At 39.4% G+C, this 26,562-nt stretch overlaps 1 protein-coding gene across 1 annotated transcript in view; it reads right to left on the bottom strand.

The window, feature by feature from the left end:
• The window catches only part of myo15b (myosin XVB), a 51,351-nt gene that overhangs the window by 6,993 nt on the left and 17,796 nt on the right, over positions 1 to 26,562 (bottom strand). The window contains exons 19-39 of the mRNA XM_034571121.1: positions 20,908 to 21,061; positions 20,000 to 20,090; positions 17,761 to 18,028; positions 17,507 to 17,613; positions 16,295 to 16,354; positions 16,142 to 16,217; positions 15,850 to 15,968; positions 14,385 to 14,500; positions 12,842 to 12,983; positions 12,580 to 12,691; positions 12,131 to 12,449; positions 11,962 to 12,025; positions 10,014 to 10,086; positions 9,852 to 9,928; positions 9,685 to 9,761; positions 8,546 to 8,676; positions 8,322 to 8,416; positions 8,127 to 8,204; positions 7,933 to 8,029; positions 3,146 to 3,294; positions 2,901 to 3,031 (exon numbers count right to left, since the gene is read on the bottom strand). Coding sequence (XP_034427012.1) covers positions 2,901 to 3,031; positions 3,146 to 3,294; positions 7,933 to 8,029; positions 8,127 to 8,204; positions 8,322 to 8,416; positions 8,546 to 8,676; positions 9,685 to 9,761; positions 9,852 to 9,928; positions 10,014 to 10,086; positions 11,962 to 12,025; positions 12,131 to 12,449; positions 12,580 to 12,691; positions 12,842 to 12,983; positions 14,385 to 14,500; positions 15,850 to 15,968; positions 16,142 to 16,217; positions 16,295 to 16,354; positions 17,507 to 17,613; positions 17,761 to 18,028; positions 20,000 to 20,090; positions 20,908 to 21,061 — 2,536 coding nt within the window. The remainder of the gene's footprint in view (positions 1 to 2,900; positions 3,032 to 3,145; positions 3,295 to 7,932; positions 8,030 to 8,126; positions 8,205 to 8,321; positions 8,417 to 8,545; positions 8,677 to 9,684; positions 9,762 to 9,851; positions 9,929 to 10,013; positions 10,087 to 11,961; positions 12,026 to 12,130; positions 12,450 to 12,579; positions 12,692 to 12,841; positions 12,984 to 14,384; positions 14,501 to 15,849; positions 15,969 to 16,141; positions 16,218 to 16,294; positions 16,355 to 17,506; positions 17,614 to 17,760; positions 18,029 to 19,999; positions 20,091 to 20,907; positions 21,062 to 26,562) is intronic.

Below are 26,562 nucleotides of genomic sequence, written 5' to 3'. Positions count from 1 at the left end.
TGACTATACACAGAGGAAAACCAAATCTATGCTTATATGTGCTCAGTGGATGGATACACTGATGTTAATCAAGAAATATAACCAGCTCCTAACATGACCTCAAACCACAAAAAGTTGTATACTTATATTTTTGGTGTTGGTATGTGTGTTCTTTAACTTTAGATAGAGGCTACATCCACAGTAATATGTTTTCGTTTTCAAACTAAACTCTGTCCATATGATCATTTTGTTTCATCTGGTCCCTGATTTATGACTTGTTTTTCAGTTTTTTTACATTTTTAGTTGTTTCCTGTTTTATTTTGTACTCACCATTGTTTCATGTTTTGGATCATTTCACTTACTGTCGATGTCTACCTTGTGACCTTTTTTGATTACCTGCCCCACCTTGGATTTGTTTAATCTATGTCTATTTTCAGTTTTGTATTGAGTCAGGGTTTTCCCCCTAGTTCTCTGTCAGTTCATCTATTCAGTATTGAGCTTTGAGTCTTGTGAGCATACAAGCCTGAGAGAAAAGAAATGAACTGCTTTTAAAAGAAGACACAGTTGAAGCAGATCTCAGGTCATCAGGCAGTTTCTTCCAGAGAGCAGCACCATAGTGACTTATTGCACCTTCACCTGATTTAGTTTTAATTCTAGGTACATCAAGGAGACACATGCCCGATGATCTGAGAGGTCTGATTGGGCTGCAGCCAGTTGGCAAGTCAGAAATATGTTTAGAGTTTTGTAAAGGAGGAGTAATATTTTAAAATCAATTCTATACTGTACAGGCAGCTAGTGGACTGTTGTAAGTACAGGTGTAATGTGTTGTGTTTTCTTAGTCCTAGTTAGCACTCTGACTGCAGCGTTTTGAATGAGTTGGAGCCTGCCTACTGTCTTTTTAGGAAGCCCTGCAAGAAAGGCAATGCAGTAATCTAATCTGAAGGAGATGGATGCATGGACCAATTTCTCTGAGTCAGAATGGGACAGGAAGTTCCTCAGTTTGGAGATGTTTTTTTAAATGGTAGAAAGCTGTCTTCATGATAGTGGTGATTTGATGCTGGAGGTTAAGATTTGAATCCTGTTCCTGGTCTATCTCGCCTCTCTCTGGTTCTGCCAGAGGTTTCTTTCAGTTAATGAGGGAGTTTTTTCTCTGCACAGTCACCAAAGTGCTTGCTCATCGTGGGAACTTTTGGGTTTCTCTATAATTTTTAAGGAGATAATGCATAATATGATTTGGCGCTATACAAATAAAATTGAACTGATAGTGACACCAAGGTTTCTGACTTGCTCACTGTGCAGAATAAGATGATGATATAGATGCAGTTGTCCTACAATACTTCAGATTGACCTTGTGATCCCCTGTTTTGCTTTTTGTACCACCAATTTACAAACGTCTCTTAAATCACATTTACTCTCCTGAATTGAAAAATAACGTTGGACACAACTTGGGAGTGACTTTGATTTAACTCTAAACATTTATTGCATTATTTTATAGTATATCAAATCATGTAATTTCATCGTATGGGATTTTATAAATAGTTCATTTTGTGTGATCATAGTAACCCGCCTTATTGATAATATGTATGCCTTTTTCCTTTAGTAATACAATTTGAATTAAAATTGTAATGTTGACCCCCACAGTTTCACCCATAGATAAGGAAGTATTAGTGAACAATAAATACTATGCAAAACGTTATGATTTATTGTGTCTAGATTTGTACAGGCTTGCTATTCACTTTGAAATCTTTTCTTCAATGTCTTTAATATGTTGTTTCCATGTTAATTTATAATTGAATTATTAAAATTTTGACTGTTTTTCATCAAACTAAGCTTTGAGGATTTCCAGGACAAAATATATTGGTATCTTCTGCAAAAGTAGCAAACTTTAACAACTCTGTAACATTACAAATGTTATTAATATAAAGTTATGGACCAATCACAGATCCCTGTGGTACTCCACAAGTGACCATCCTAAATTGGGTGTCATTGATTTGCACACATTGCTGTGTGTTTTCCAGGTGGCTTTTCAGCCAGGAGTAAGCAGGGCTCCAGTCTAACTTTTTACATTGGTTGCACTGGAATGCCAGACTTTGTATCCAAGTCTCACTAATAGCAATGACTTGAAACAGATAGCAATGACTTGAAACAGATGTTTTAATGATGTGTATGACCCAGCCTTGTTTATTGACCTTACCTTTTGCCTGATTTGACGGCCTATCAGCGTAATAAACCCATATGTCTTAATAAAAACTGTTTATAGGAACTGTTTGTGAGTTTTCTGTGGGTCTTGCATTTGATTCCTTATTTGTTATCAGGTGTAACACGTATTTACTTTATCAGTAATAGTTACCATCCATAACACACCAGAAAACAGATGTCATGTGACCATTCACGTACACTGGGCGTGTGTGTGCGTAAACAGGAAGCAGATTCTCCACTCACCTCATTGTAACGAAAAACAACAATGGTGAAAAGTAAGAGCAAGGATATCTTTTCTTGGATCCACAACATGGTGGAACTCTAACTGACAATAAGTGTCGCTGACTACCAATTTTGCACCAATTTTTTCAGACAAGACAAAGTCAGGTAATGAAAACCTTGTTTTATGTATAGGTGCCACTCTGTAACTTAAGACTTTACTTAGATAAATATAGTCAGTTGAAATACCTTTTAAAATTAAAACTAATATATTTTTAATGTGAAGGGGGCCTAAAGACAAAAATGTCCAGATATTTCATATTTTGAGAGTTCTGGGCAGACAGTAAGGGATTTGTTTATTCTTTAACTCAGTAATGAGATTGTTTTTAATTCTGTTCATTAGGAAGACTAAGGATGTGATTGAACAATGAGCTGGTTTTCCACAATGTCACATTCCTACATTGATCAGTATTGGATTTTTGAGATCAGTGTGTGTGACTCACAGTGAGGGCTGATTTCCTTGACCTCGAGCCAGATGCTGCAAAGCTGAGAGCTCTGCCATGTGCTGGATTGATGAGGAACCCCCTGCAGCAGGAGGAAGGATCAGTCGCCCACTCAAATAGTCGCCCAGGAGCTAGAGTTACACACACACACAGAAAGTTAGTATATAAATAACAACGACACTGAAACCGGACCAATGGCTAGAAAAGTGCTTTTATATCTGGCTACTATGAACTCATCTTGTTACCTGCTGATAGTGGAAATTCATATAGAGGTCACTCTTGAAGGACAGAGGGTTTCTCCACATCACTCTCCTCAGAGACAAGAAGATGGAGTTGTCATCCAGCGGAAAGTCAAAGAGATACTCCTTAGCATGGAGGGGACGCACAATTCCATCTGACAGTGGAGGAGCAAAGCAGTGATGAGCAGGGGCAGGACACTGATCTGTTAATACGTGGAATGTTCTTGAAACATATCCTTTAAAAAAAATATCAATCAAAGCAGATCCAGATTCCTTTCCTTTTGGGTGATTTTCCCATTTTTGCTAAACTGATTAATTACTTATATTCCAGCTTGACTTAACGTAACAACCGTCGGTTGCCCACGACTAATTAATCTCAAACTTATCTTTCCTGCTATAATTAAAACTCCCTGTACACGAACAGCTACACCTCCGATCACCAGTCCTTCAAGCTCTTGAAGTTTGCGGATGACACCACCCTCATCGGACTCATCTCTGCTGGGGACGAGTCTGCTTACAGGTGGGAGATTGACTAGAAGGGGATTGGCTGCAACCTGCCTTCTCTCCAGGGCCTGTACGTCTCCAGGACTCTGAGGCTTGCAGGTCAAATTGTGGCCACCCCTCCAACCCTGGACATGGACTCTTAGAGCCACTTCTCTCAACATTGTCAACGGTAATACACATTATCCTTTTCAATTTGCCTACAAGCGAGGTCGCAGCACAGAAGATGCAGTTGTCACACTTGTGCATCTAATAACCAAGAACCTCAACCAACCAAAGACATGCCAGAGCTCTTTTCTTGAATTTGTATGTGTATTTAATACAATTCAGGCCGATGTACACCTCTCTAAAATGATCCAGTAAAACTTAATCTAAATCTCATTTATTATACATTAGCCAGATAATTATTCCGTTTTTTAAATCAGTGATCCATAGTGTCATGTTTTACTGCAGCTCAGCCTGGTTAAGCTGCCTGTCTATTGCACTCAAAAACTAAAACTGTGCAAATATTATTAGCCAGCCTGTGGCTCACTCTTTCAAGCAGCCCACAATAAGAGCATGCTCAGGCTTGCTAAGAATATCTCCTCCAACCATGTTTTAAACAGAGAATACCAACTTCTGCCCTCTAATAGGTGATTTAGATTCTATCTAAACATAAGGGTTGTTAGTATAATTATGCTATATTATTATCATAATATCAGGGGTATGAAAATTATGACAATAGTATAATTCATCATAATTTCTGGGACATTATATTATCCAACAAAATTTGGTATCATGATATGTCGTTCATATTGGTATTATACACTGAAATATCCCTAAATGAATTGATATTGAATCAAATTGATGCATAATTAATCTCGGTGTAAAATGACAATAAAGTTGTATTGTATTGTAGAAACCTGGAGGTCACTCATGCGAAGAGAGGAACTAGATCAGAATGTGGGGAAGGCTCTAGCACTAAAACAGCACTACTTAAAGTAACTATTGGAATTTTACTAACAGTTGATGCTGGTGATTGATCTGAATTCTTTTAGATTTAAGATCAGCATTTGACACAGTGGATAACCCTATGGATCGCCGTAAAAAGTGGGTTGGCATTAGAGACACTGCACCAGACTGGTTTAAATCCTATCTATCATACAGAACTCTCTTTGTAGTCATGGGTAATGCCTCCTCTTCAGTGGCCCCTCTGATAGGGGGTGTCCCTCGAGGCTCCATCCTTGGCCCTTTATAGTTCAGTTTATACATGCTACCACTGGGACATATCATAAAGAAACACAAAATCCACTAGCACTGCTACCCAGTTGACACTTCAATTTATGTCCCAGTAAAAACCAGTGGAGAAGGCAATTTTAAAAACCTTAGTTCTGATCAACTGAGGTTGATTATCTAGACCAGACATATCAACCTCAACCTCACTTCCAGCCTGTGGTACAATTATATCCGGTCTGCGATAAAATATCATATGTCTATCTTAACTGGCCCGCCGGTAAATGGAATGCACCTTTTTTTATTTGTGAACACACGGAGCGAGCGAGCGAGCGCTCCTCTTCACTCGCCAAGTGAGAGGCAGGCGGCGTGCTCGGGCTACATAGGCCGAGCCACGATGCGCAACGTGCAGCTAGACGCACACGGAGCGAGCGTTCCTCTCCACTCCACTCACTCGCAGAGTATTTGATAATATAAAATTATTTGTCCAGTGTTCAAGAGATCCTAGTGCCTGCCCGTCAAGTTCACCGTGTCTCTCAGGCTTATCGCTCTCTCATTTTCCTTCCGTCTTCCTCTCTGCATCTCGCTCCGGCCGGAGAGCCAGGCGGCATGCACAGGCTCCATTAGCCGACCAAGAGTGCACACAGCCCCGGAGGACAGAGAGCCAAGCGGAGTGCACAGGCTCCACTGACCGAGCCACGGTGCACAATGCCCGGCTAGAAGCACAGGAGTCGTCTCACTGATGCAAACCTTCACTCCATCTTGAGGGTTTCTACAGCACAGAACCTAACCACAATAATAACAACAATAATGAACTGGCAGCCAAGAAAAGATGCCAAACATCTGGCTCAGGCTCATGAACATAAAAGAAGAGCCTACCTAAATATGTTTTATTTTTGCACTTTATCCAATATCCTGTCCACCCTATTTGGCCCTCGACGTAATCCCAGTTATTTAATTGTTTCACCACTGACGATAGTCGATAGCACTGCAGACTACGAGTAACACTAGACTATAGCACCTCCAAAGTAGAGGCACATATCAAATTAGTGCCGGTTGAAGCAGTGATGGACGGAGCAGTAATTCTGCAGGGACAATTAACGCATTGTCGCCTCTGCCTCGTTTAGTGTGTATATTTAGATCGCATTTATTTTTCCATTGTTTATTTTCAGAACCGCACACAAAAAAAGTATCCTCTCAAAACAGATTCTCTGGCTGGAATCATTTTCTCCATAGTTGTCCAACTCAAACCAGTGTTTCCCAGAGGTCCCCATCCACACAAGAGCAAAATAAAAACAGCCACAGGTTTCAGATCAGCACTGCAGTCTGGCTGACACAGCTCTACTGAAACCAGTATTCCTCAAAACCTTAACAGCAGTGTTGTAGTGCAGCATATCACAGGTATATGGTGTATTCCACACATATTTTTCAATCCACATTTTTTTCTACCGCCCTCTGGTGCGCATCATTCAGTAATGTGCTGCGAGTCAAATTTCTTCGTACGACAGCAAAAGAATGACCTGCCTTAATCTGCCTCTGACTGTTTTGTAGTCGTTGCTTTTGTTGGTTTGGGCATGCAAAGGTGTGTACATAGTAATATTTGCAATACTTGCAAACTGTAGTATTTATACAGTATTTTTATTTGAAAACTACCCCTTGACAAATAATGGTGTACACTCTCTGATGCAAATGAGCTGTTCCAAGTAACAGTTTACTCAAGAAACTACTGGCTCATTTTCTACTTGCAAATTGAGAGATTGATTGTCCAATTTTCATGTGTGAATGGAATAAGGACTCAAAATGCAAAGTCATATAGTTGTCTCACTCATAAGTCTGTGGGCCAGTATTGATGCAAAATCTGCATCTGCATCAGAAATTAAATGACAATGTGAAAATACTTTTGGCCCATTCTTGGGTGAACAAAATATACAAGAGTAGTCTTACATGTCACTGTATATAACATGCAACAGTTATCCTTTGCCGGTTGTACTGCTTTAAATAAATTATTTATTATTACCACTTCTCCAGGCACCACAAAACCACTGCTTAACAGCAATGACTTTATGCATTTGTTTCATGATCAAATTTGAATTATTCAAATCAAAATTGATCATCTCCTGCCCTTAATGAATGCTAATGTTGACCACTGAAATGCAATCACTTTATCTTTGAGTCCAAGTGACAACTGATCTAAAGTAAAAGAAATTCCCTCAAATCAGTGTTGAGATAACACATTCAAGAGGCCAGAACCATGTCAGGTCATCCACGAGTCAAAGTGACTTGTGCCAGTTATAATGAAATTCCCTATACTGGCAGGCCAGATATCACATTTACAGGAACCTGAGATGACTCCTTGACCTTCTGCCTCCAGGCGCCAAAATCTTGAAAGTGATGTAGTTTGTAGTTCTTCCTTACTCTTCTTGACGGTTGAGGGCAGAGGATGTTGCACCCTTTATGAGTAATAGTTTCTGCTGTCGGAGATGCGTCATGTTGTTAACTGTACTTAGTGCTGTGGTAAAATCGTACTGTATATTGTGAACTAAGTAGAAAAACATTTACATCTTACTGTTAATAAAACATTTACTTGTTTGTGTGTTTTTTTTCAAGCATTCAACTACACTGTATATAAAAAATATTTAATCTAAAATGGATACAGTATGTGTATTATGCTGTGGTTTGTGCGTGTGCTTGGTCACACCACCAATTGTGCACAGGGCCTCACACCCTTCCCATGACAGGTCTAGATACTACTCGAGTTAGATGAGAAAATGCATTAATCATGTAATTTGAGTGACCTGATCCTTTGAACATGACTGACAAAAACATCTGTTTTAGTGTGAGTTATACCAAAAATCCCCCTTTGCCAAAGCATTTAACCTGCAGAAGCAGAGAAAGACGTACAAATTGCAGAGGCAGAGAAGAAAGAGGGCATAAAATCCAAAAAGGATCATGTTTAACACAGCATAATGGCTTGTTATACCGAACAACAAGCTGAACAAAGAGTAAGTCTGCCTCGAACTTTACTACACAATTTATGACTTGTCATTATGTCTATTATAATACATCATAATCTAATTTACCTTTATGTCTGTTGCAGAAGATGGCGAAGTCTTTGATTTCTGTGAGATTTGAGATGCCCATTTCCTTACAGAACTCTTTTACCACATCTGATGCCATCTTGATGAAGATTAACAAACCACAAAGAATGTTAATTGAAAACAAAAGAGTACTGTTCTTTTTTTTTTTAAATCAGTCTGTATAAAATGCATCTTACACTGAAGCTGTGTATCTTCATTGGGAAATCCCCGCCTCCTGGTAGCTGGATGGGAATGCGTCGAAAGGTTTTGCCACCCTGCAGAAAACCATGGCACAGTCCTCAGACAGATAATGATGGAATGATGGAATGCAGCAGATAAAATACATAATGAAGGATTTGCTTTTATATGCACCAGTGCATTGGTTAACTTACCAGAATGGCTTCCGTCTCGATCTGTGAGGGGATATTTCGGCGACCACCGAAATCGAGAGATCGTTGAAGGTTATCCATACACACATATGCCAGCTCTGAGAAGAAGATGTGCATTGAATAAGCTACCTAAACATTAACTGTCTTTTTTTAAACATACATGGCAGGTTGTTTTAATTACTGATAAGAGAAATCTGTGTGTATGTACTATGTTGTGTGTCTCTTACCTTGGTATGGATGTTCATAGTCCTGAGAGATGTTGTGTAGGTGTTGTGTGATGGATGGCTGCAGAGTACCAGAGCAAGGGAAGAACCCAGTCATCAGGCTGAGTAGCCGCCAACCAAGGGTACAACTGGATCTGTGGAGACAACATACAACAATCAGAAAATAGTTGTAACAAAAAAACATAGCAATGGTGGATTTGTTTTTCTTTGTTGCAAAGTTTAAATATAATAATAATGACAATAACTTTCTTTGTATAGCACTTATCTAAACAAGGTTACAAAGTGATGTACAAGTGCGCCCTGACAGAGAGAGCCCGGTCACCCTGAGTAGTCAGCCTCGACCTAGGGACCGCTAACAAGGACTGGGATTGTAGGGAGTCAGAGCTGCGAAATGTCAGTGGGGCGAGCCCATGTTGAGCTTTAAGTTATTAAAAGAATCATAAAATCAATCCTGAATTTAACTGGTAACCAGTGAAGGGATGCAAGGCTTGGCGTGATATGAGACCTACAGTTTGTTTTAGTTAAAGTACGGACAGCAGTGTTTTGAACAAGCTGCAAACGAGTTTCTGAGGTTTGACTAAGGCATGTAGAAAAGTGCATTGCAATAGTCCAGACGGGAAAAGCTATGTATTAGCTTTTCTAAGTCAGGGAGAGATAGAATTTATTTAATTTATTTAATTTAATTAGGAAATATTTCGTAGATTGAAGTAGCCGGATTTAATGATTTCATTAACGTGTATTTAAAAATTCAGATGAGAATCGTATGTGACACCTAGATTTTTAGCTGGACCGAGAAATGATAGGATAGTAAATATAACTCGCAACCATTACACAGTTATATTCTACTGATTTAATATTTCACTCTTGTTGCATTGTCAGACTCGAAATGGACGGTTAAAAAAAATTATCAGAATTTATGTAGCACTTTAATTTATTTATGTGTGAAGTATGTCCAAACTTTCTTCTTCCATCAAAAGCTCATGTTATTTGATCCATACTTTAAAACATGGTATATTTTTGTAAACCATTACAGAGGAAGATCCATGTGGGTTAGTTTATTCATATTTTAAATTCCTGTTGTTACTTAGTAGTAGTATGTAATTGAAAATATTTCCAAAATTCATTAAATGCCACAGACTCACTTGGCTGGGTTGTTGGTGGTTTGCTTGATGACCTGGCAGTAAAGTTCATCTTGCAGCAGCTCCTTTTCTTTCCCTAGCTGAACATAACAGAGAAACACTTCTTTAAATCCCAAAGTCTGATTGATACCCATAAATCGTGCATATACACAGTTTGAATGCAGACTGACCAATAATATGTGGCTAAGGCAGTCTGACTGGGTTTTATCCTTTTTCAATGGCATGTCACCCATGAACTGCATCAAGTCTAGAAGGACAAACAAATGGAAGCATGACAGAGGAACATCAATGATCCTGGTGTATATTAGCATGGTTCGTGTGAGTACACTCACTCATGAAGCACTGGACAGATAATTTATTGATTTCAGGATCACTGTAGAGAATGAGGGACTCTTGTATGGGGACCTGGATAAAACAAGAACAAAGTGCAGTTAGTTGTACTTACTTAGGATATTTCATTGACATGGTTGTTCACTTTGCACTCACTAATGATGTTAAATATCTTGGAAACTTTGATAGCAAGGCCTAATAAATAAAACAGGTGTCCTTGTGAAAAAGTAAATTAAAAAAATGTGTCTGGGCTCTCTTCTTTCACCCCAACGTCTGTGTATCAGGGCTCGCCGCAGGTCCATACCTGACCACAGATTTGCATGAGGAAATTGTGTGGTGCTGTAGATTCCTGTAATGCTCTGCCCCACATGAAATGTATGCAGCATAGAAGAAATATGAGCAAGAAAAACCTAATAAAGCATGTGCCCCACCTTGCATCAATGGGCAGGACGCTACAGATCTGGGGTCTCATTTATAACCGTTGAGTACGCACAAAACAGGAGCCTGAAACGTACGTACGCCACTTCTCACGCAAATGTTGGGATTTATAAAAGCAAACTTTACGGGAAAATTTGCGCATTTCCAAGCGAACTCTGACCCATGCGTACGAACGTTTTGGAGACGGGAAAGTGGCGACGCAGACGTGAGGTGGTAAATTGAAACCAGATTATTGATCCACTTCATCATTTACATTAAAACCAAAAGCTCGTGCTCACGTGACATATCTGTTACACAGAAACCTTTTAAATATATAAAACAACTTACAGCAAATTACGTTCAGATTCCATTAAACAGAGGAGTTACAGAGCCGAGTCATTAATAGGTTTTAATAATATCTTCTAACACTGTGCGTGTATCATCAAATCGCTGCAGTGAACGGGACTAAGCCATCTGGCGCACAGAGCGCACTGGAGATCACTTACAAGAAATGAAGAAAAACTATTCACTTTCCAAATAGTATCCCAGAGTGGAGGTTAGGATCCACTGATGTGAGGTAATCGGTTCAATTGCTCTAAATAAATAAATACTGCTGTGACACTGGTGCGTGATTCTGCGTGATGGATGCATGTGAATGGAAGGATGAGGAGGAAGCGAGGGTTCAGCGATATCTGATCAGCTGATATAGATTCTATTGATCTGTGATCTGTGATCTTTGTGCTGAACTGAGTCCAGTATCACACAGATCGACCGACGGAACCGAACCATCCCAGTGCAAACACAAGCATATAATAATAATTGTTAAATTCTAAGGATTGAGGACATCACAGATGTCTCTGAATTTAATAATCCTGCAGTTTTGGATGATTAAAATACGAACATGAGATACAAAAAGTTCCCCTCAAATTCTGACAGTGTGGTTTTTTTGCCTCCAACTTTGAATTGGATCTTTTTTATTTCAGGCTCCTTTCTTTCTATCGTCCTCACTCTAACTCACTGTATTATCCACAACAGCAGCAGAGTATCAGTGTATTTTCTTAGTGACATCGCTGCTGTCCCATAAAATCGCTCTTCACCTCCGCCTCACTAACAAACACTTCGATGTCAGTTTCAGAAAGTTTCACTTCCTCTTCTCATCGCTTGATGCCGTGACTCTGTCATGAGTCACCTTGGAAACCCATTGGTCATCAGCATAATTTAATATTCATGAGGAGCTTTGCATTGACCATTTATGGTTGAAAGTGGGCGTGTAGAGGGCGGAGTATGAGGCAGATCCAAGTACGAATGTTTCCAGGTGGACTGTGATTTAGTTTTATAAATGAGACCCCAGGTCTCAAGCCTGAATGTTGCAGCTGAAAGACATTGTTTCTCCTGAGAGGCATGTACCTCAGTCAAGCAGTGATTCCAGCATTTTAAACAGACAGCCCAGCTTAGACAAAGGGTTATTATACACATGTACAGATTTGATAATCTACAAAAAATTATTATATCTGAGGTATTGTAATGTCTTACCTTTGTGTGCTGAACCACCTCTGAAAAATTCCTTCCACTGGCTGGCAGACCCATGTTCCCCACTCTTTAACAAACAAATAATGGTAGCACAGAATTAGCTATGTCACGTTATAGGAATCTGAATTACCTCAGCAGAATGAGCTATATAATTTGCGTTTTTCTATTATACCTGAAGTATTTAATGGCAAACTTAGCCATAACTGAGAGGATCTCCAAATCATTGACTGAGCCCTGAGTTGAGCTCTGGACTGATCCCTGGACCAAAGCCTCTCTTTTAGGCCATTCTGAATCAGCACTGGTCATATGCCTGCTGATGGGATCAGGAGACAGTCCCTTGGGTGGACTGACAACTTTAGTGCTTCTCATGCTTTTTCTCTTTGGATCTGTTTGGTCAAGTTGGAGAGAGTGGTAGTCCGGGGCTGCAGATGGCTGAGTAGCATCTTCTGGAAAAAGACCAGACCGCCCTCCCAAGGTCCCAAAACACCAGCCTAGTGGAACACAAAAAAGTAATTTGATGGATTAGGAGATGTGTATATGCATCCAACAATGTGGTAGTTTCAAGGGTTTGGTATGCCTTACTTTAATCCAACATTTCAAGGAGCCATTAAATGATCTCACCTGTCTGGATTCCTTCCATTGGTAGAACTTTGATGATGTCACCCTTGCAGAAACTGAGCAGACTCTTGTCATCTGTCACAAAACTCTTCAGGGCAATGACATGACCTGAGTCCTAGAGAGCATGGAGAGGGATGTCCAGAAGGATAGTATATGGACTAAAAGGGTTGTGGCTAAAATACATGCCTGGGGTCACATTGCCAAACGTTGCTACAAAGCATCAAAAGGACAGATAAATAAATGTACGATGATAATAGAATTCTACCTTGATGAGCTCCTGAAGGAATAATTGGATCATGGCAGTGATCTGAGGGGCTCTGTTGGACTGCAGCAGCAAGTCTTCATTCTTCAGCTCCAGTTTCACTCTGCCTGCACCTTGGTGGTCAACTGAGAGCACCTCTGCAAAACTACATTGGGGAGAATACAGCAGAAGATAAATATAAGACAATGCCTGTTGTCAGGGCCTCCAACTCTGCCTAGCTACAGTGTGTCTCTCTCCCCCTCTTTGTGTGTGCGTGTGTGTGTGCGTGTGCGTGTGTGTGCGTGTGCGTGTGCGTGCACGTGCGTGTTGATTACTGGAGTCGAGTCAGGTGTGCAGGAGACCACCAACTGCCAGTCATCACCATCATCCTGCTCAGCTACAAATACCTGGTTCCTCCCTCAACAATCGTAGACTGTTGAGGTCTGAGTCAGTCTGAGTCAGTCAACTGAGTGAGTCGCATTTCCAGCCATTCTTGGAAATATATTCTTATGTTGTTTTTGCCAGCCAGTAACCCTGTGTTTCTCTGTACCTGTAGTTCCTCTGCCTGACTGCTGCCTCCATCCATTGCTCCCTCCTGTCTCATCTCAGGAATGCAGCCACTACCTGTCTCTGTCTCTGTGTGCTGCTTGTGGGTTCTCTGACCAGTCCTAACACGTGTAACAGTTTTAGAATTTAAGGTGCACTAATCAAGATGCTCACATTAACATCTAAAATTACTTTCAGGTATTTCTCTCAAACAGAAACCAAAAACAGAACTGGAGGATGAATATTGGACTAAAATTCAGCAGAACAATTTAATATTTATGAGGTGCTTTGCATTGGCCATTTATGATTGAATGTGGGCGTGTAGAGGGCGGACTATGAGGCAGATCCACATACGCACGTTTCCAGATTTATAAAAGGAACATGGCCTATAGGTGTGCATGCGCACAATTTTATAAATCTGAATCATTTCTTACGGCAGAAAATTGCCTATTAAAAAGTAAGATGTTCAACAGTGGAAAGTGACTTATTTGTACTTGTTAAGACCAGTTTGTCAGACTTTGGATGGCATTATTTTTAAATACCAGGATATATGTAATGTAATGAACTCTCCTTACATTCAGCTGCTGTTTTCAGTAGTTAATTATGATTATTATCTAATTTTCTCATAAAGGGTAAATCAAAGGTGCAAGTTTGCTGTAAAGGGTGGTTTTGTATCAGCTATTCTTTTCTAATAATAATTTTCTATCCATATCCAAATAATTAAGTAATGTTCTTGATTGATTCTTGGTTTTCATAGCATCCTCAATCGAACTAATCTGGACTGGTCAATATATATCTTTCTTGACTAAATGCAAAAAGTCAGATGGTGTAATTTGGAAGCCCCCAAATATGTGTACCTTTGCAAGCTACCCTATTTTAAAATATAACCACTTGCCCAGCCCTGTACATATGGAATAAGTCAGGTGAAGAGATCTCTCCACTCAGAGAACATGGATTATACATGTAAACTTTAATATTGTTTAGTTTCTGTTGTCTTCTGATATGTTAGCTGCATTTTTACCTGTAGCTTCTAAGCAGACAGAGATGTTTTGGGTTGATGCCTGATGCTCTGGCTACCTTCAAGAGATGAATCCGACGATGAGACACACCCAAAAGCTCAGCATCCCCACTGTTTGACTGCAACAACAACATACATAGATATTAGTATTATACCATTTACCATACCGTTTAATAAAAGTCAATGGTCACTTTATCACCACTTCTTTATCAAAATCCCGCTACTTCTACTACTCCTGCTAATTTTTGCAAACTGATTTAAATAAAAACTTAAATCTCATTACAATAATGGAAATAATGAAATAAGTTTTTTTTAAAAACTAAAAATAATCTGTTTGTCATTATGGGGCCACCTTGACCTTTGGCTACCAAAATTAAATCCAAGTTCAAGTGATTGTTTGTGCAAAGGCGTTGCAAAGATATTGCATTCACAAAGCACATTTTTTAGGGTGATATCTCTGGAACGCATCAAGGAATCCTTTCAAATTTGGCACAAACATTTAATGATTCGATTTTGATAGCCAAAGGTCAAAAGTCAAGGTCACGGTGGCCTCACAAAGTATGTTAATGTTTTTCTTGAACATGATATTTTAACATCAGCATGAGAGAATGTCTTCAAATTCTGTAAAAAACATTAACCTAGCCTCAAAGATGAACTGATTAGATTTTGGTGCCTAAAGGTCCAGGTCACAGTGAACTTGCGTTCCTGTGAATGTGATATATCAGGACTGCCTGTAGGAAATCTTTTTTTTTTTCATCTGGCACAATTCACTTTTCACTCATGAATGACATGATTAGAGTTTGGTGGTCAAAGGTCTAAGGTCACTGTGACCTCTTAAACAAATGCCCCTTAAATGTGATATCGCAACACAGACTTGAGAGAATTTCTTCAAGTTTTGATTATCTGTCACTTGGACTCAAAGATGAAGTGATGACATTTCAGTGGTCAGAGGTAAAGGTCACAATCACCTTATAAGAATCTGGGGGAAAAAATGATATAGAAATATGTAGACAGAAACTCCACTGGTTAGCAGAGGCACACAACTGCAGTGCTGCAATTCTAGTTTGATCTTCTTGAAGTTCTTAAATCTTTAGGAAACAGTTGGTTCGAGTCTGATCCAAACAGGGTGAAACTGTTTTGTTGGTTAACAGATGGTAACCAAAAACAGCCATTTTTACCCCTTTTAAACAGCTGTTGTCCTGTGGTTTTGATTGATAAGTTCCAGTACCACACTTTTATTTCATTTGTTGCATTTAGGTGACTTATAAATTACTACTGTACTGTAACTGCTATAACTGTATTTCTAGTTGTAATTTCTTACTCTTTTTAAATGTTTATTAGCCATTTAAAGCTTTTGAATTGTTACTGTATTTGAAATTATCTATGAAATTAGAGATACTGAGATGCTTAACACATCCACATCCCACATTCCCAATCCCACATTATCCCAAGCTTTACCACAGCTCACCTTCACAGGGAATAGTCGACTAAAGTAGTTCTCCCAGTTGTCTCGAGCAGCAATGACAATCCTTTTTTTCATGTGGTCATCCTGGATGGTGCTTATAGTCATTCCCACACTGAAATTTGCTACAAAACAAAATTAGATGTGATCCACTGCACGTACAAAGATATTCCGTGTACTGCCTCTGACTAACTCAAGGCAAATAGTTTTGGTTAACTTGTAACACCAACGTTTTAATCCACATTTTAAAAACTGTATCCCACTCAATAGTAATCTGTCAAAACTCCATAACTCTCACAGAGCAAGTCCTTCATCTTCCTCTTTTCCTCTCTGCTGATCCTCACACAACTGTCAGAGTATGTGTCCCTCATGATCTGTGCAAGTGCAAGGGAGATCATTAGTTTAGAATTGAATGGTACTGTAGAATAATTTCTTAGTAAACTACACCAACCTGTTCACATAACAGATTGAGAATGTACGGATGGTTGAACATCTCTCTAGGGTAAAACACCTGCAGACAAATACATAATAATAATGGTTAGAGAAGCAGGCTTTTATAGGAGTACAGTGTTTAGTTCAAAAGCCATGAGGAGTAAAAAGGCATTATTGTTACAGGCAGATAAAAAGATGCCATAAATATTAATCGATGTATAATATAAAAGTCATAATAATAAGTAATATGTCAACTCTCATATACAAAACTTCACACCGAATATATATATAGTAATAACAAACGTTTTTTCTTTGAAAAGGAGCAGCGAGAAGAAAAATAAATATGTTGATATTATATTATTATGTATTTAACTTCTTTTCTTAATATTTTGAATAGACAGGATTGTTATTGGTAAATGTAAGTCACAATGGAGCCAATGTATACTCCTCCAAAATCTCCCCTACACATTGTATGGACATGCACATCTAGCAAGCTGCTTGATTTGACTCTTACCGGTTGGTGGATTTGAAACGGAGACAACAAAAAAGGAGTGGTAGTACACACAAGTATAAAAGAAAGAGCTAAGTAAATTTATTTAGGAAACTTTATGTACAGCCCTGAGAGGCAAAACACCAGAAGACAAATTGTCTGGATACGTCACTGTCCTATTTCTCAATACCCTTCAACTGTCCAGGAAATTAACAATTTATTCTACCATAGGATCTTGGATACTTCATTTTCTAGGACGCATGTGGTTTTTGCTGTGTATTGATGCACTTTATGTGTTGTCCCGAGCCACTGCTTTGTGTGAAGACCATGTGAAGGCTATAATGGTATCTTGGAGGTTCAATTTATAATGACCCTAATTTAATAGTGGGACATTTAAACCTATAAAACATAACACTGACTCAATGTCAGCTTTAAAGTAATGTGAGCAAACAGCTGCTTATTTTCTCAGGGACTCAAAATCAATAAATTAGCATTAATTTGAAGTTGTTCCTGGCTAAGCCTCTTGATGAATACGTCCAATATTTCCTCAGGTTTTAGCAAAACAAGGTGATAAAAGATGCTAAAGTGCTCTGTAGAACTAAGGGGACGCTCAGAGCTGGTAATAATTCTGTTTGGATTTGTCACTATGAGCAACGCCTTTGATAATATACACCTGATCCTATTGCTAATATAAAACTCCTGATAAAGTCCTGAGTGTGATTGTGCATGTTTATTTCTTACTTCTTTTCGCATGAACAGTTTTCCCAGCATGTTGGAGTAAGAGAAGTAGACCCCTGCTGAAAAGCGCTGAAACTCAGACCGAATGCTGTCCTCTTCAGGCATCATGTCTTCAGGTAATAAACAATAAATGAAAAATTCTTCAGTTATTGGCTAGTTGGCAGCATTTGACAGCTGAAACATAGTATCATACAGATTCAGATCTTAATCTCCTTGCAAACACAACGTCCAGAAAATATGATAAAAGCAATACTCACTGAGAGATGGAGCAGCCATGGATGGTGGGTCAGGGATGTCCTGCAAGGTGGATGCTGGAGGTGGAGGAATTGGTGGCAAGTCAGTTGGGATAGGTGGAGCCTGCTGCGAACGCTGTGAACCAAACAGGCTTTCCAGGGAGCGCTGCTTCTGCTTCATGTCTCTGGAGATGATGTGGGAATCCCCCCCGGAAGGAGGCGAAGGTGGGGTTCTTGGAAGAGGCTGCTCCCATTTAGGCTTGACTGGTGGTGAAGGAGGCAGGTACCTTTTCTGCACGCAGTAGGGACAGAAAATATGATATTGCATTATCCAGTAGACAGTGGCTTCGAAAACATTTAAAACATTTAAACCCATTCACTTTTTGTACACTTTATTTTGTTGTAGACTTAAATGTAAATGGATAAATCAAGCTTTTTGGCAATCTACACTCAATAACCTATGATGACAAAGTAAAGTTCTTGGAATTGTTTTGCCAGTTTAATAAAAGTTAAAATTGAACTTATTTACAAAAGTACTCACAGCCTTTCCTGCTAAAATCTTTCCTGAGATATGTCAAGAACTTGATTCTAGAGTTGTACTGTGGCAAAATTAATAACATTTAAAACAACCAGGACTCCTGCTACAGTTGATTGTCCAGTGAAACTGAGGTAGAGGGGAAAAAGGGCCTTGGTCAGGGAGGTGACGAAGAACACAACAATCACTCTAACAGTGGTCTTGCATAGCCAGACTTATCTCCACAGTAATCTATCATCGGTAAAGAATGGTCTGACAACACACATAATAATTTTGCAATAGGTGAAATAGCAACTAAACCCGCTATGCAGTGAAAGTTTACAATTAAATCTACAACACAATAAAGTGTGCACAAATGGAAGGGGTCTGACCACTTGCTCTTTCCATTGTATTTCTGAGAAAAATACTAGTATAAACTTGTCTTAGAGAAACATAGAATGATTGTGGAGCTGAGAGTTGTTGGCCAATTTAGTCTCCCTGAATTAAAAAGGCAGCAGCAGAGCTGCCAGGGGAGATACATGAGGAGGAACATGAGGAGGACAAGGACACTGGGCTGAGGAACCTGAAAAGGTTGTTGGACAATTTATGTTTCTTTTAAATTTATGTTTGGTGTTCTCAAATACATAATGCTGAAAAGTGAGTGGTTCGTCTCTGGTTGCTGTTGGGGGACCCCGTTGGCATCGTCCATTGCCACAATTATGTCCACCTTCCCATGCATGAATAAACCAAACTAAGCATATAGGTCCAGTCCTATGTCAATAGTGCTCAACTGGCTTTATGGGCAAATCGTCCTGATGGTGATGCTACAACAACCGTCTGAAGTTAAAAAATTTGAAAATTCATAGCAAATCAACTGTAAGTACTATTACTTTGCAATTTTCACCAAATTATAGTTAGTTAGTTGGCAGCAACTATGAATTCCAATACTAAACAATACAATTCAATTTTTTACACTTTTTGAGAAAAACTGTAAAAAATATATAGTTTTTATCTATAATAATTAACCTATATCCTCCTACAATTTTGGATAAATTGACACCAAATTTGCTACACTGCATCATCAGACTGTCTTCCACAAACGATCCAACCAGATTATTGTTTTATCAAATATTGAGCCCACAGTGCATCAACATTTTTTACAGTAAACAGTTCTGTAAACAGATACTGGAAATTCTCACTAAATAAATTCCCAATGTTCAGAAAAATGAATGACAAAATTGTCATGTCTTGGTAGATGCAACGTGAAATATTTCTGAATTTTATCTCAATAACAGAATCTTTGAAAATGTTTTGAAATTTATCAGTATGTCACCCATTGCAGTCAATGGAAATACATCATCTTTAAACATCAGTTTCTCAATCATGGAGCAATCAAACTTTGTGAAAATAAATCACAGACATCTCTATACTGTCTAGATGAAGAACAATTCAATTTTATTTGTATAGTTCAAGGCACTTTACATAGAAGACCTTAAAAATGATCAAAATGTTATCTTGATAAATGTATCTTTTACAGTAGCAATAGTCAGCAGCCATGCAGACTGTCTTTAGTCATAGTGTCAAGTTACATCATGAGTGAAGTGAAGTCACTTATGTCTATTTAAGCAAAATGCATCATGAAAAGCTAATTTTCCTCTTCCTCCTGTACTTCCTCAAAATGCCCGGCCCCTACCCATTGCTGCTTATAGGAGCTTTTATTTATGTTTGTATTTTCTAGACCTCACTGACCTTCTGTTCTGGCATTGGTGAGGTGTTTTTGAGTTTGGCCAAAGCTTCCTCTTTGGGGTCACACTTCTTTAGAAAATGCCGTGCAGAGGGTCTGTGAAGAGAATAAAAACAGTATATTACCAACAATAAATAAAGAATTGTTTCATAGCCAGGAAACCAGATCAAACCGCAAGTTCATATTTATTTGTTTTTGAACAAGGGTTGGCACCTGTGGGATATTAATATTGTAGATTATCTCAAATGGGGCAGGTTTAATACGATAACTGATTTATATAGTGCTTAGTGATTTAAGTATAGTTAACAGAGGAATAACAACACATGCTCATCATCAATTTACTTTTACCTGAACAGAGAATGTCTTTGTTCTGTGCATGAGTATTTGTACATCTCTCATTGGAAATTACATCACTGTAAGAACACTCAAGATTTGAGCTTATAGGTTTATAACCCGAAGAGGCCTAAGTGAGAGAGTGAGTAGGTGATTTCGGTATCTTTACAAACACAATGACTTAGAAACAACTACCCACCACACAAAACGACCTATTCCTCCTTTGCCAACACCTACAGCTACTTCCAGAATTAGTGCCTTGACAGAATAGATATGCGTCCAGATATCTGAAATCTGTGATGGCCAAACTGTAGTTAAACCTTTCAAATTTAGATTTCAATGTTTAAAAACATGTTGTTAATGTCATGAACTGTGAGTATGTTTTCATCTCATATAAGCTTTAGACCAATGCAACAACAGTGAGACGAGGTTCAGAGACATCCCAGTGTTTAACTGCAGAATAAGGTTAACTCCAATTCAGAAGTTATACTTCATACAGTTGCACATTTTGGATATAGGATAGTAGACATGATGAACATTTGGGAAGAGTGTACACAAAAGATGGAACAGTGAAATTGACCTGACAGGCTCAAAGGGTTTGGGCTCTGGTAGAGCTCGGCTGTTGTACAGTTTGATGATGTCTCTGATGTTGGATGTGGGTTGGACCCGAGACTCTGCAGACATTTCGATCGGAGGATCTGTTTCCGTAGAAGAAGGGACCAAGGGACACTTCACTGTACAAGAAGACAAACAGAAATATATTTCAAGCTCTTCATTTTCAGTGTTCCTGTTCTTTCCTATATTTCTTCTACTACTTCTTCTACTACTCCCACATACTTTGACCAATTTCAAAAAATTCAGCTCATTCAGAACATTTCTACTTTTAATTTTTATGATACAATTGATAGTTTTTATTACATTTTTTTACAATATATTTCTCATCCAAATGAATGAGGAAAATCTGCAACTCTTCAAAAACTTCATGTATTTGAAATCTTTCTTCTTCTCTCTACATTTTACATACCTTATTCAAACTTAAAATGGGTCTGGATATTTCTAGCTTTGCAGATATTTATCTATTTGATATCTTGTATAGTTAATGAGTAATCTGTTTAAAATGTATGCTTTTTCCTGAAAGAAACGTCTCTCATGTCTTTCTCTCTCCCTGCTTTAACAGTGGATACACTTTTTTGCTTACTCTCACTTTAGCTTGCATTTTTCTACTGATATTTGTGTTTTTCTGACGTAAGAAAGTAAAATCAGCAGCTTCTGGATAGGACAAATAGCTTGGATGATATTTTTGTGAATATAGAAGGCTTTTGCCATATTTCTTCTTTTTTATCAGCTTCTCAGTGGTGCGAGTGTGGCCTACCAACACCACAAGCATGCACTGCAGTGATTGCACACTCAGCCAAAGCTAATTGGCAGCAAGATGCCCGCCTTCTCTTCATATGACTACCACAAGCTTCTACAGAAGATGCCGTGCTGGAGACCAAAATTCACTAGTTAGAAGTGAATGTGGAGGTAAGTGGACCGTGTTGAAAGGACACTACTTTACCATGGACTCATAGCAGTGGGCAGGAGCATACAGCTAACACACAGCTAACGAGCACCAACAAGACTGCCAACAAACAGGAGGGCTGTGTACTGGATACAAAATCTACAAGTGGCAGTCCTCCCTGAAACTCTCTTGTGCAAAACTGAACAGTATATGATATCTCTGCAACATGGAAGGACCAGGGAGAACTGGATCAGCATCTATTGACCTACATAACTTATCACCCTCACAGACAAGAGTAAGAACTTTGAGTAATTTAGAAAGTAAAAGGCTACAGGGAAAGTTAATAACTGGGCCTTTAACTTTGACTGCTGTGAAATACATGAGAAGCATGTGCAGTAAAAGCACCAACAAATTATATTTTCCCAAAGATATATTCTCGGATATGGCAGGAAGAATCTAACATATTGTAGCTGCACATCCCACTGTAAAAGGCATCATACTGCATACTGGATCAAATAATGTCTTAAAGCAACAATCAGAAATTCTGAAACAAGATGTTATTGATCTGTTGAACACAGTCAGTTGAGGTGTTTATCAGTGGCCCTCTACCACCAGTAAGAAGAGGAGCTGAGACACTCAGCAGATTGTTGGCATTGAACACTTGGCTTTCAACTGCATGTATTGCCCATTCAGTGCACTTTATTGTTAACTTCAACTTTTTCTGGGACCGCAGACACAGACACACTTTTTAAGGCAGATGGACCCCTCAACAAGGCAGGACAACTTTTGACCCACAAACTATTTTTCTTCTTGCATCATCCATCTATTTCCTCTGCCAAGGACAACAGACAAGAGGAGTTAAAACAGTAGGAAGTCAAAATAAAAAACAGCTGATACCCTGAAGGGGAGCCACCTCACGCCCAGATATAAGCATTAATCATGGGGAACATCAGAGCAAAGAAGAAGAGGATGTGACACACCTCACATCAACAACTGCCTATGAAGATTCACCCTCATGTCTAATAACCCTTTCCCCCTCCTCCCAACTCTTGGAGTTCACTGACCACATGAAAAAGGTGGTCACTGCTGGGACCCAACTTACCCCCTGCCCGACCCCCACTTTCTCTACCCCAATTCCCCCACGACCCCATCATCCACCTTCACCAGCTTTGACACAACAGTCACAGCCACGACACCCCACACCTCCCCCATGCCCCCAGCTGCATCAGAATCATCCCTTATCTCCCCACCCCTGGAACAACCACAACACACTGTGGTTACAGTACAGGATACAGTTTGTATCTCAATCTGACATGTTCTGGGTCCAGCCCGCAATACAAGGTTAGTGTCACTCATGGCTCATCCCAATACAAGCTATGGCCCAATATGCCAGAAGCTTCCTCAATTCCTGTATTTATAGGAAACAGAAATAGAATTACTAATCGACTAAGAAACAGGGAAACATTAAATTTAGCCCCCATTCCTCATCAAATACATTAAATCTAGCTATATCAAACATCAGATCTTTGGCAGGCAAAACATTTTTAATCAATGATTGTATTATCAAGCACCACCTTGATTTTATGTTCTTAACTGAAATTTGGGTGGACCAAGATAATAGTGCAACTGTTCTTATTGAGTCAACCCCTCCAAACATCCGTTTTATGAGTGAAACTAGATAACATAAGAATGAAAGTGGACTTGCCATCTCGTTTAATGATTCCCTCCAAGGTAAGAACATTTCCTACAGAAATGTTGCTTCTTTATGTGGCTCCTAAATTCCTTTTCTTGAGCCATGTACCCCAAAATCTATGGGCCACCTTAATACTGTGCAACCTCCTTTGATGAATTTGCTGAACTGATGTCTATAATCGGTGGTTAGTGTTGGTGACTTTAACATCCATGTTGACAATCCCCAGGAAAGAGGCACTAAAGAATTGTGTTGTTGTTTTTGATAACTATTGCCCGACACAACATGTGATGGTGCCCACACAAAAAGCTCTGTTACATTGTAACCATGGTTCTCTGAGTGAAGAGACTATCTTTCCACTCCGTTACATATTAGATATATACAGCAAATTAACCCCCTGCTGTCTAAGTATGTGGATATTTCTTTAAGACACACCAGCTTGTCCAGCCATGCCCTACAGTTTACCTTTAAAACACTTGTTTTGGCTTGGTACCAGTTGATAGTTTAATCTACACGTCGACATGTCTGACTAGGGGTCACAGACAGCACCCGCTCACAAAAGAAGGGTCCGACTGTAACATGTAGGCCCCAGAATCTTGTGGATTGTTTTAGGCACCCCATCACATTGCCTCTAAGGTGCTGCACCACCGATGGGGTGAGTTTGACCCTAGATGGGGCAAAGAACTTATACATTTTTGCTGGATTGATGTTATCCCAGTTCGAATGAAACCAGAACAATGGTTGCCCTCTTGGAGTCCGATACCCTACCCTTGCCGTCAAGGAGCAGCCCAGCAGGTCATCTAGGTACTTTGGGACCATTTTTGGGTTCAGAGCTGGACAGAGCTGAGGATTGAACCAGGGACCTCTGGTTAGTGGACAACCAACACCACCTCCTGAACCACAGCCACCCCGGTGAATGTTTCGGGGGGACAGAGTATTCGAAAGAACACAGTACCTTCAGGCTGCCAGAGTTGTTTTTTCGACAATGTTTTAGCACACGCTGCATGACATCTCCACAGACACAGCCCAGCATGGCTCGTGTTAGCGGTACAGATGAATCTACTAATGCAGGTTCTGAAGCTGTTTGTTTGAGACTGGGAGCGAGTTGGAGTTTACGCACACACACACACACACACACACACAGGCCCCTGACTGCAGTGTGCAGTGTACCGTGCTGGAGTTTCCTGTATCCCCCTCCACACTCCTGCTGACCTCCACTCATTACAAGTTATTAGGACCTGATCGGTACATGAAGTAACTTAGTGTTCTTTTGATTCGCTCCAGAGTTTATGAGGCTGCATTTAAACATAATGTGTGCGCTCAGTGCAGCCGAATCCAATACAACTGAAGATGTTAGGGACTTATCTTCAGATGTAAAAAAACAACAGGAAAAAAACACAACATGGCTACATACTGCTCCTACATGGTGGAAATGATTCGAATATGAGTGTCGGGGTTGCAGATACTTGGATGACACCACAGGAGCCTAAAAGTCCACCAGACATGGCTAAGCTAACGGACGTCCGCATTTCTGACAGTCCCTGAATGCAACTCATTGGGAGCTATCAGCGGACAATGTTTACCTCTGAAACTCCAGAAGTGTTTTGTGGACTCCATCGGCATAGGGATGAGTAGATAATGAGTGAATTATCATTTTTGGGTGAACTATCCCTTTAAGGAAATATCCATGCATCTAGACAGCAGGTGGATCATTACCAGTAGATATGTAATATGTAACAGAGTGGAGGGATACGATTGAGAACAAAGTGCACACTCTGGAATTAATCATCCCCATGGGTCTGAACATTTCTAAGGTTGTAGTGACTGATGTTGCTCTCTCTGATCATTGCTGTATTTTCTTTGAGAGTTCTATCTCAGTGCGCATAAATGTTCAAAAAGAGGTCATCACAAAACGATACATCAAAGAAAACACTATTGAAATATTTATTCAGATGTACCCTCACACACCTGCCCTCTCTTTTATCTCAGCCAGCCAACTTGTAGATCACTTCAACTCTAAAATAACAGATGTTATTGATGACATTGCTCCTAAAGAGGTTAAGGTCATCTCTGGTAAGAAAAGATCTCCATGGAGAAATGCCACACTGGTCAGAAGAGAAATAAGAGAGTGCCAGGTGGAGAAAAACAAATCTGTGTTCATTATGAAATCTACAAAGGCAGACTTCACAATTATAATCAGTGATTTATAAATACAAGGCAGGCTCATGACCAAAAACAATAATAATGCACATGCCTTGTTTGCTACTATTAACAGTCTAACAAATCCTCCGGTGTCTGTTGCATCTAAACTTCTATCAACTAGGGCCTGCTGTGATTTTGCCTCCTTGTGTTTACAGATCTCTCAAAAAAATTGAAATAGCTGCAGCTATTTCAGAATGCTGCTGCTCGAGTCCTCACTAACACCAAGAAAGTGGCTCCTGTCCCTCCAGTTCTCAGATCGACCCCTCAGGTCGTCTGGATCAGCTTTCTGTCCCCAGAGTCAAAACCAAACATGGAGAAGCAGCATTCAGTTTTCATGCTGCACATTAATGGAACAAGCTCCCAGAGACCTGTAGGTCCGCTGCAAATCTTAATTCTTTTAAATCACTGCTGAAGACTTTCCTGTTTGCCACGGCCTTTTATTAAATCATACAATTACTCATTTCTTAAACTGCACTGTTATTTTAACTCTTTTATTTCCTACTTTATTCATACATTTTTTATGCTATATTTAACTTCTTTTTAACTTTGAGTTTCTTTTTAAATTATTCTTTTTTGTACTGTCTTATGTTGCTTTTACAATTTGTCATGATGCCTTTTATATTTTATGTAAGGCACTTTGAATTACCTTGTTGTTGAAGGTAGTTTATATGTGTATAGCACATACAAATAACTTGCCTTGCCTTAAATATTTCTGACATCTCCTGAGATTCCACCCCTTTATTCTACTACTTCTGGCTCTGCTGTTATGGAAATGTTTCTACTGCCTTCAAAGCTTCTACATCTTTCACGTCACACTATCACTACTTCTCACAATACACAAA

The sequence above is a fragment of the Hippoglossus hippoglossus genome, chromosome 19, assembly GCF_009819705.1.
Source record: "Hippoglossus hippoglossus isolate fHipHip1 chromosome 19, fHipHip1.pri, whole genome shotgun sequence".
NCBI lineage: Eukaryota > Metazoa > Chordata > Actinopteri > Pleuronectiformes > Pleuronectidae > Hippoglossus > Hippoglossus hippoglossus.
This window is presented reverse-complemented; position numbering and strand designations above follow the sequence as displayed.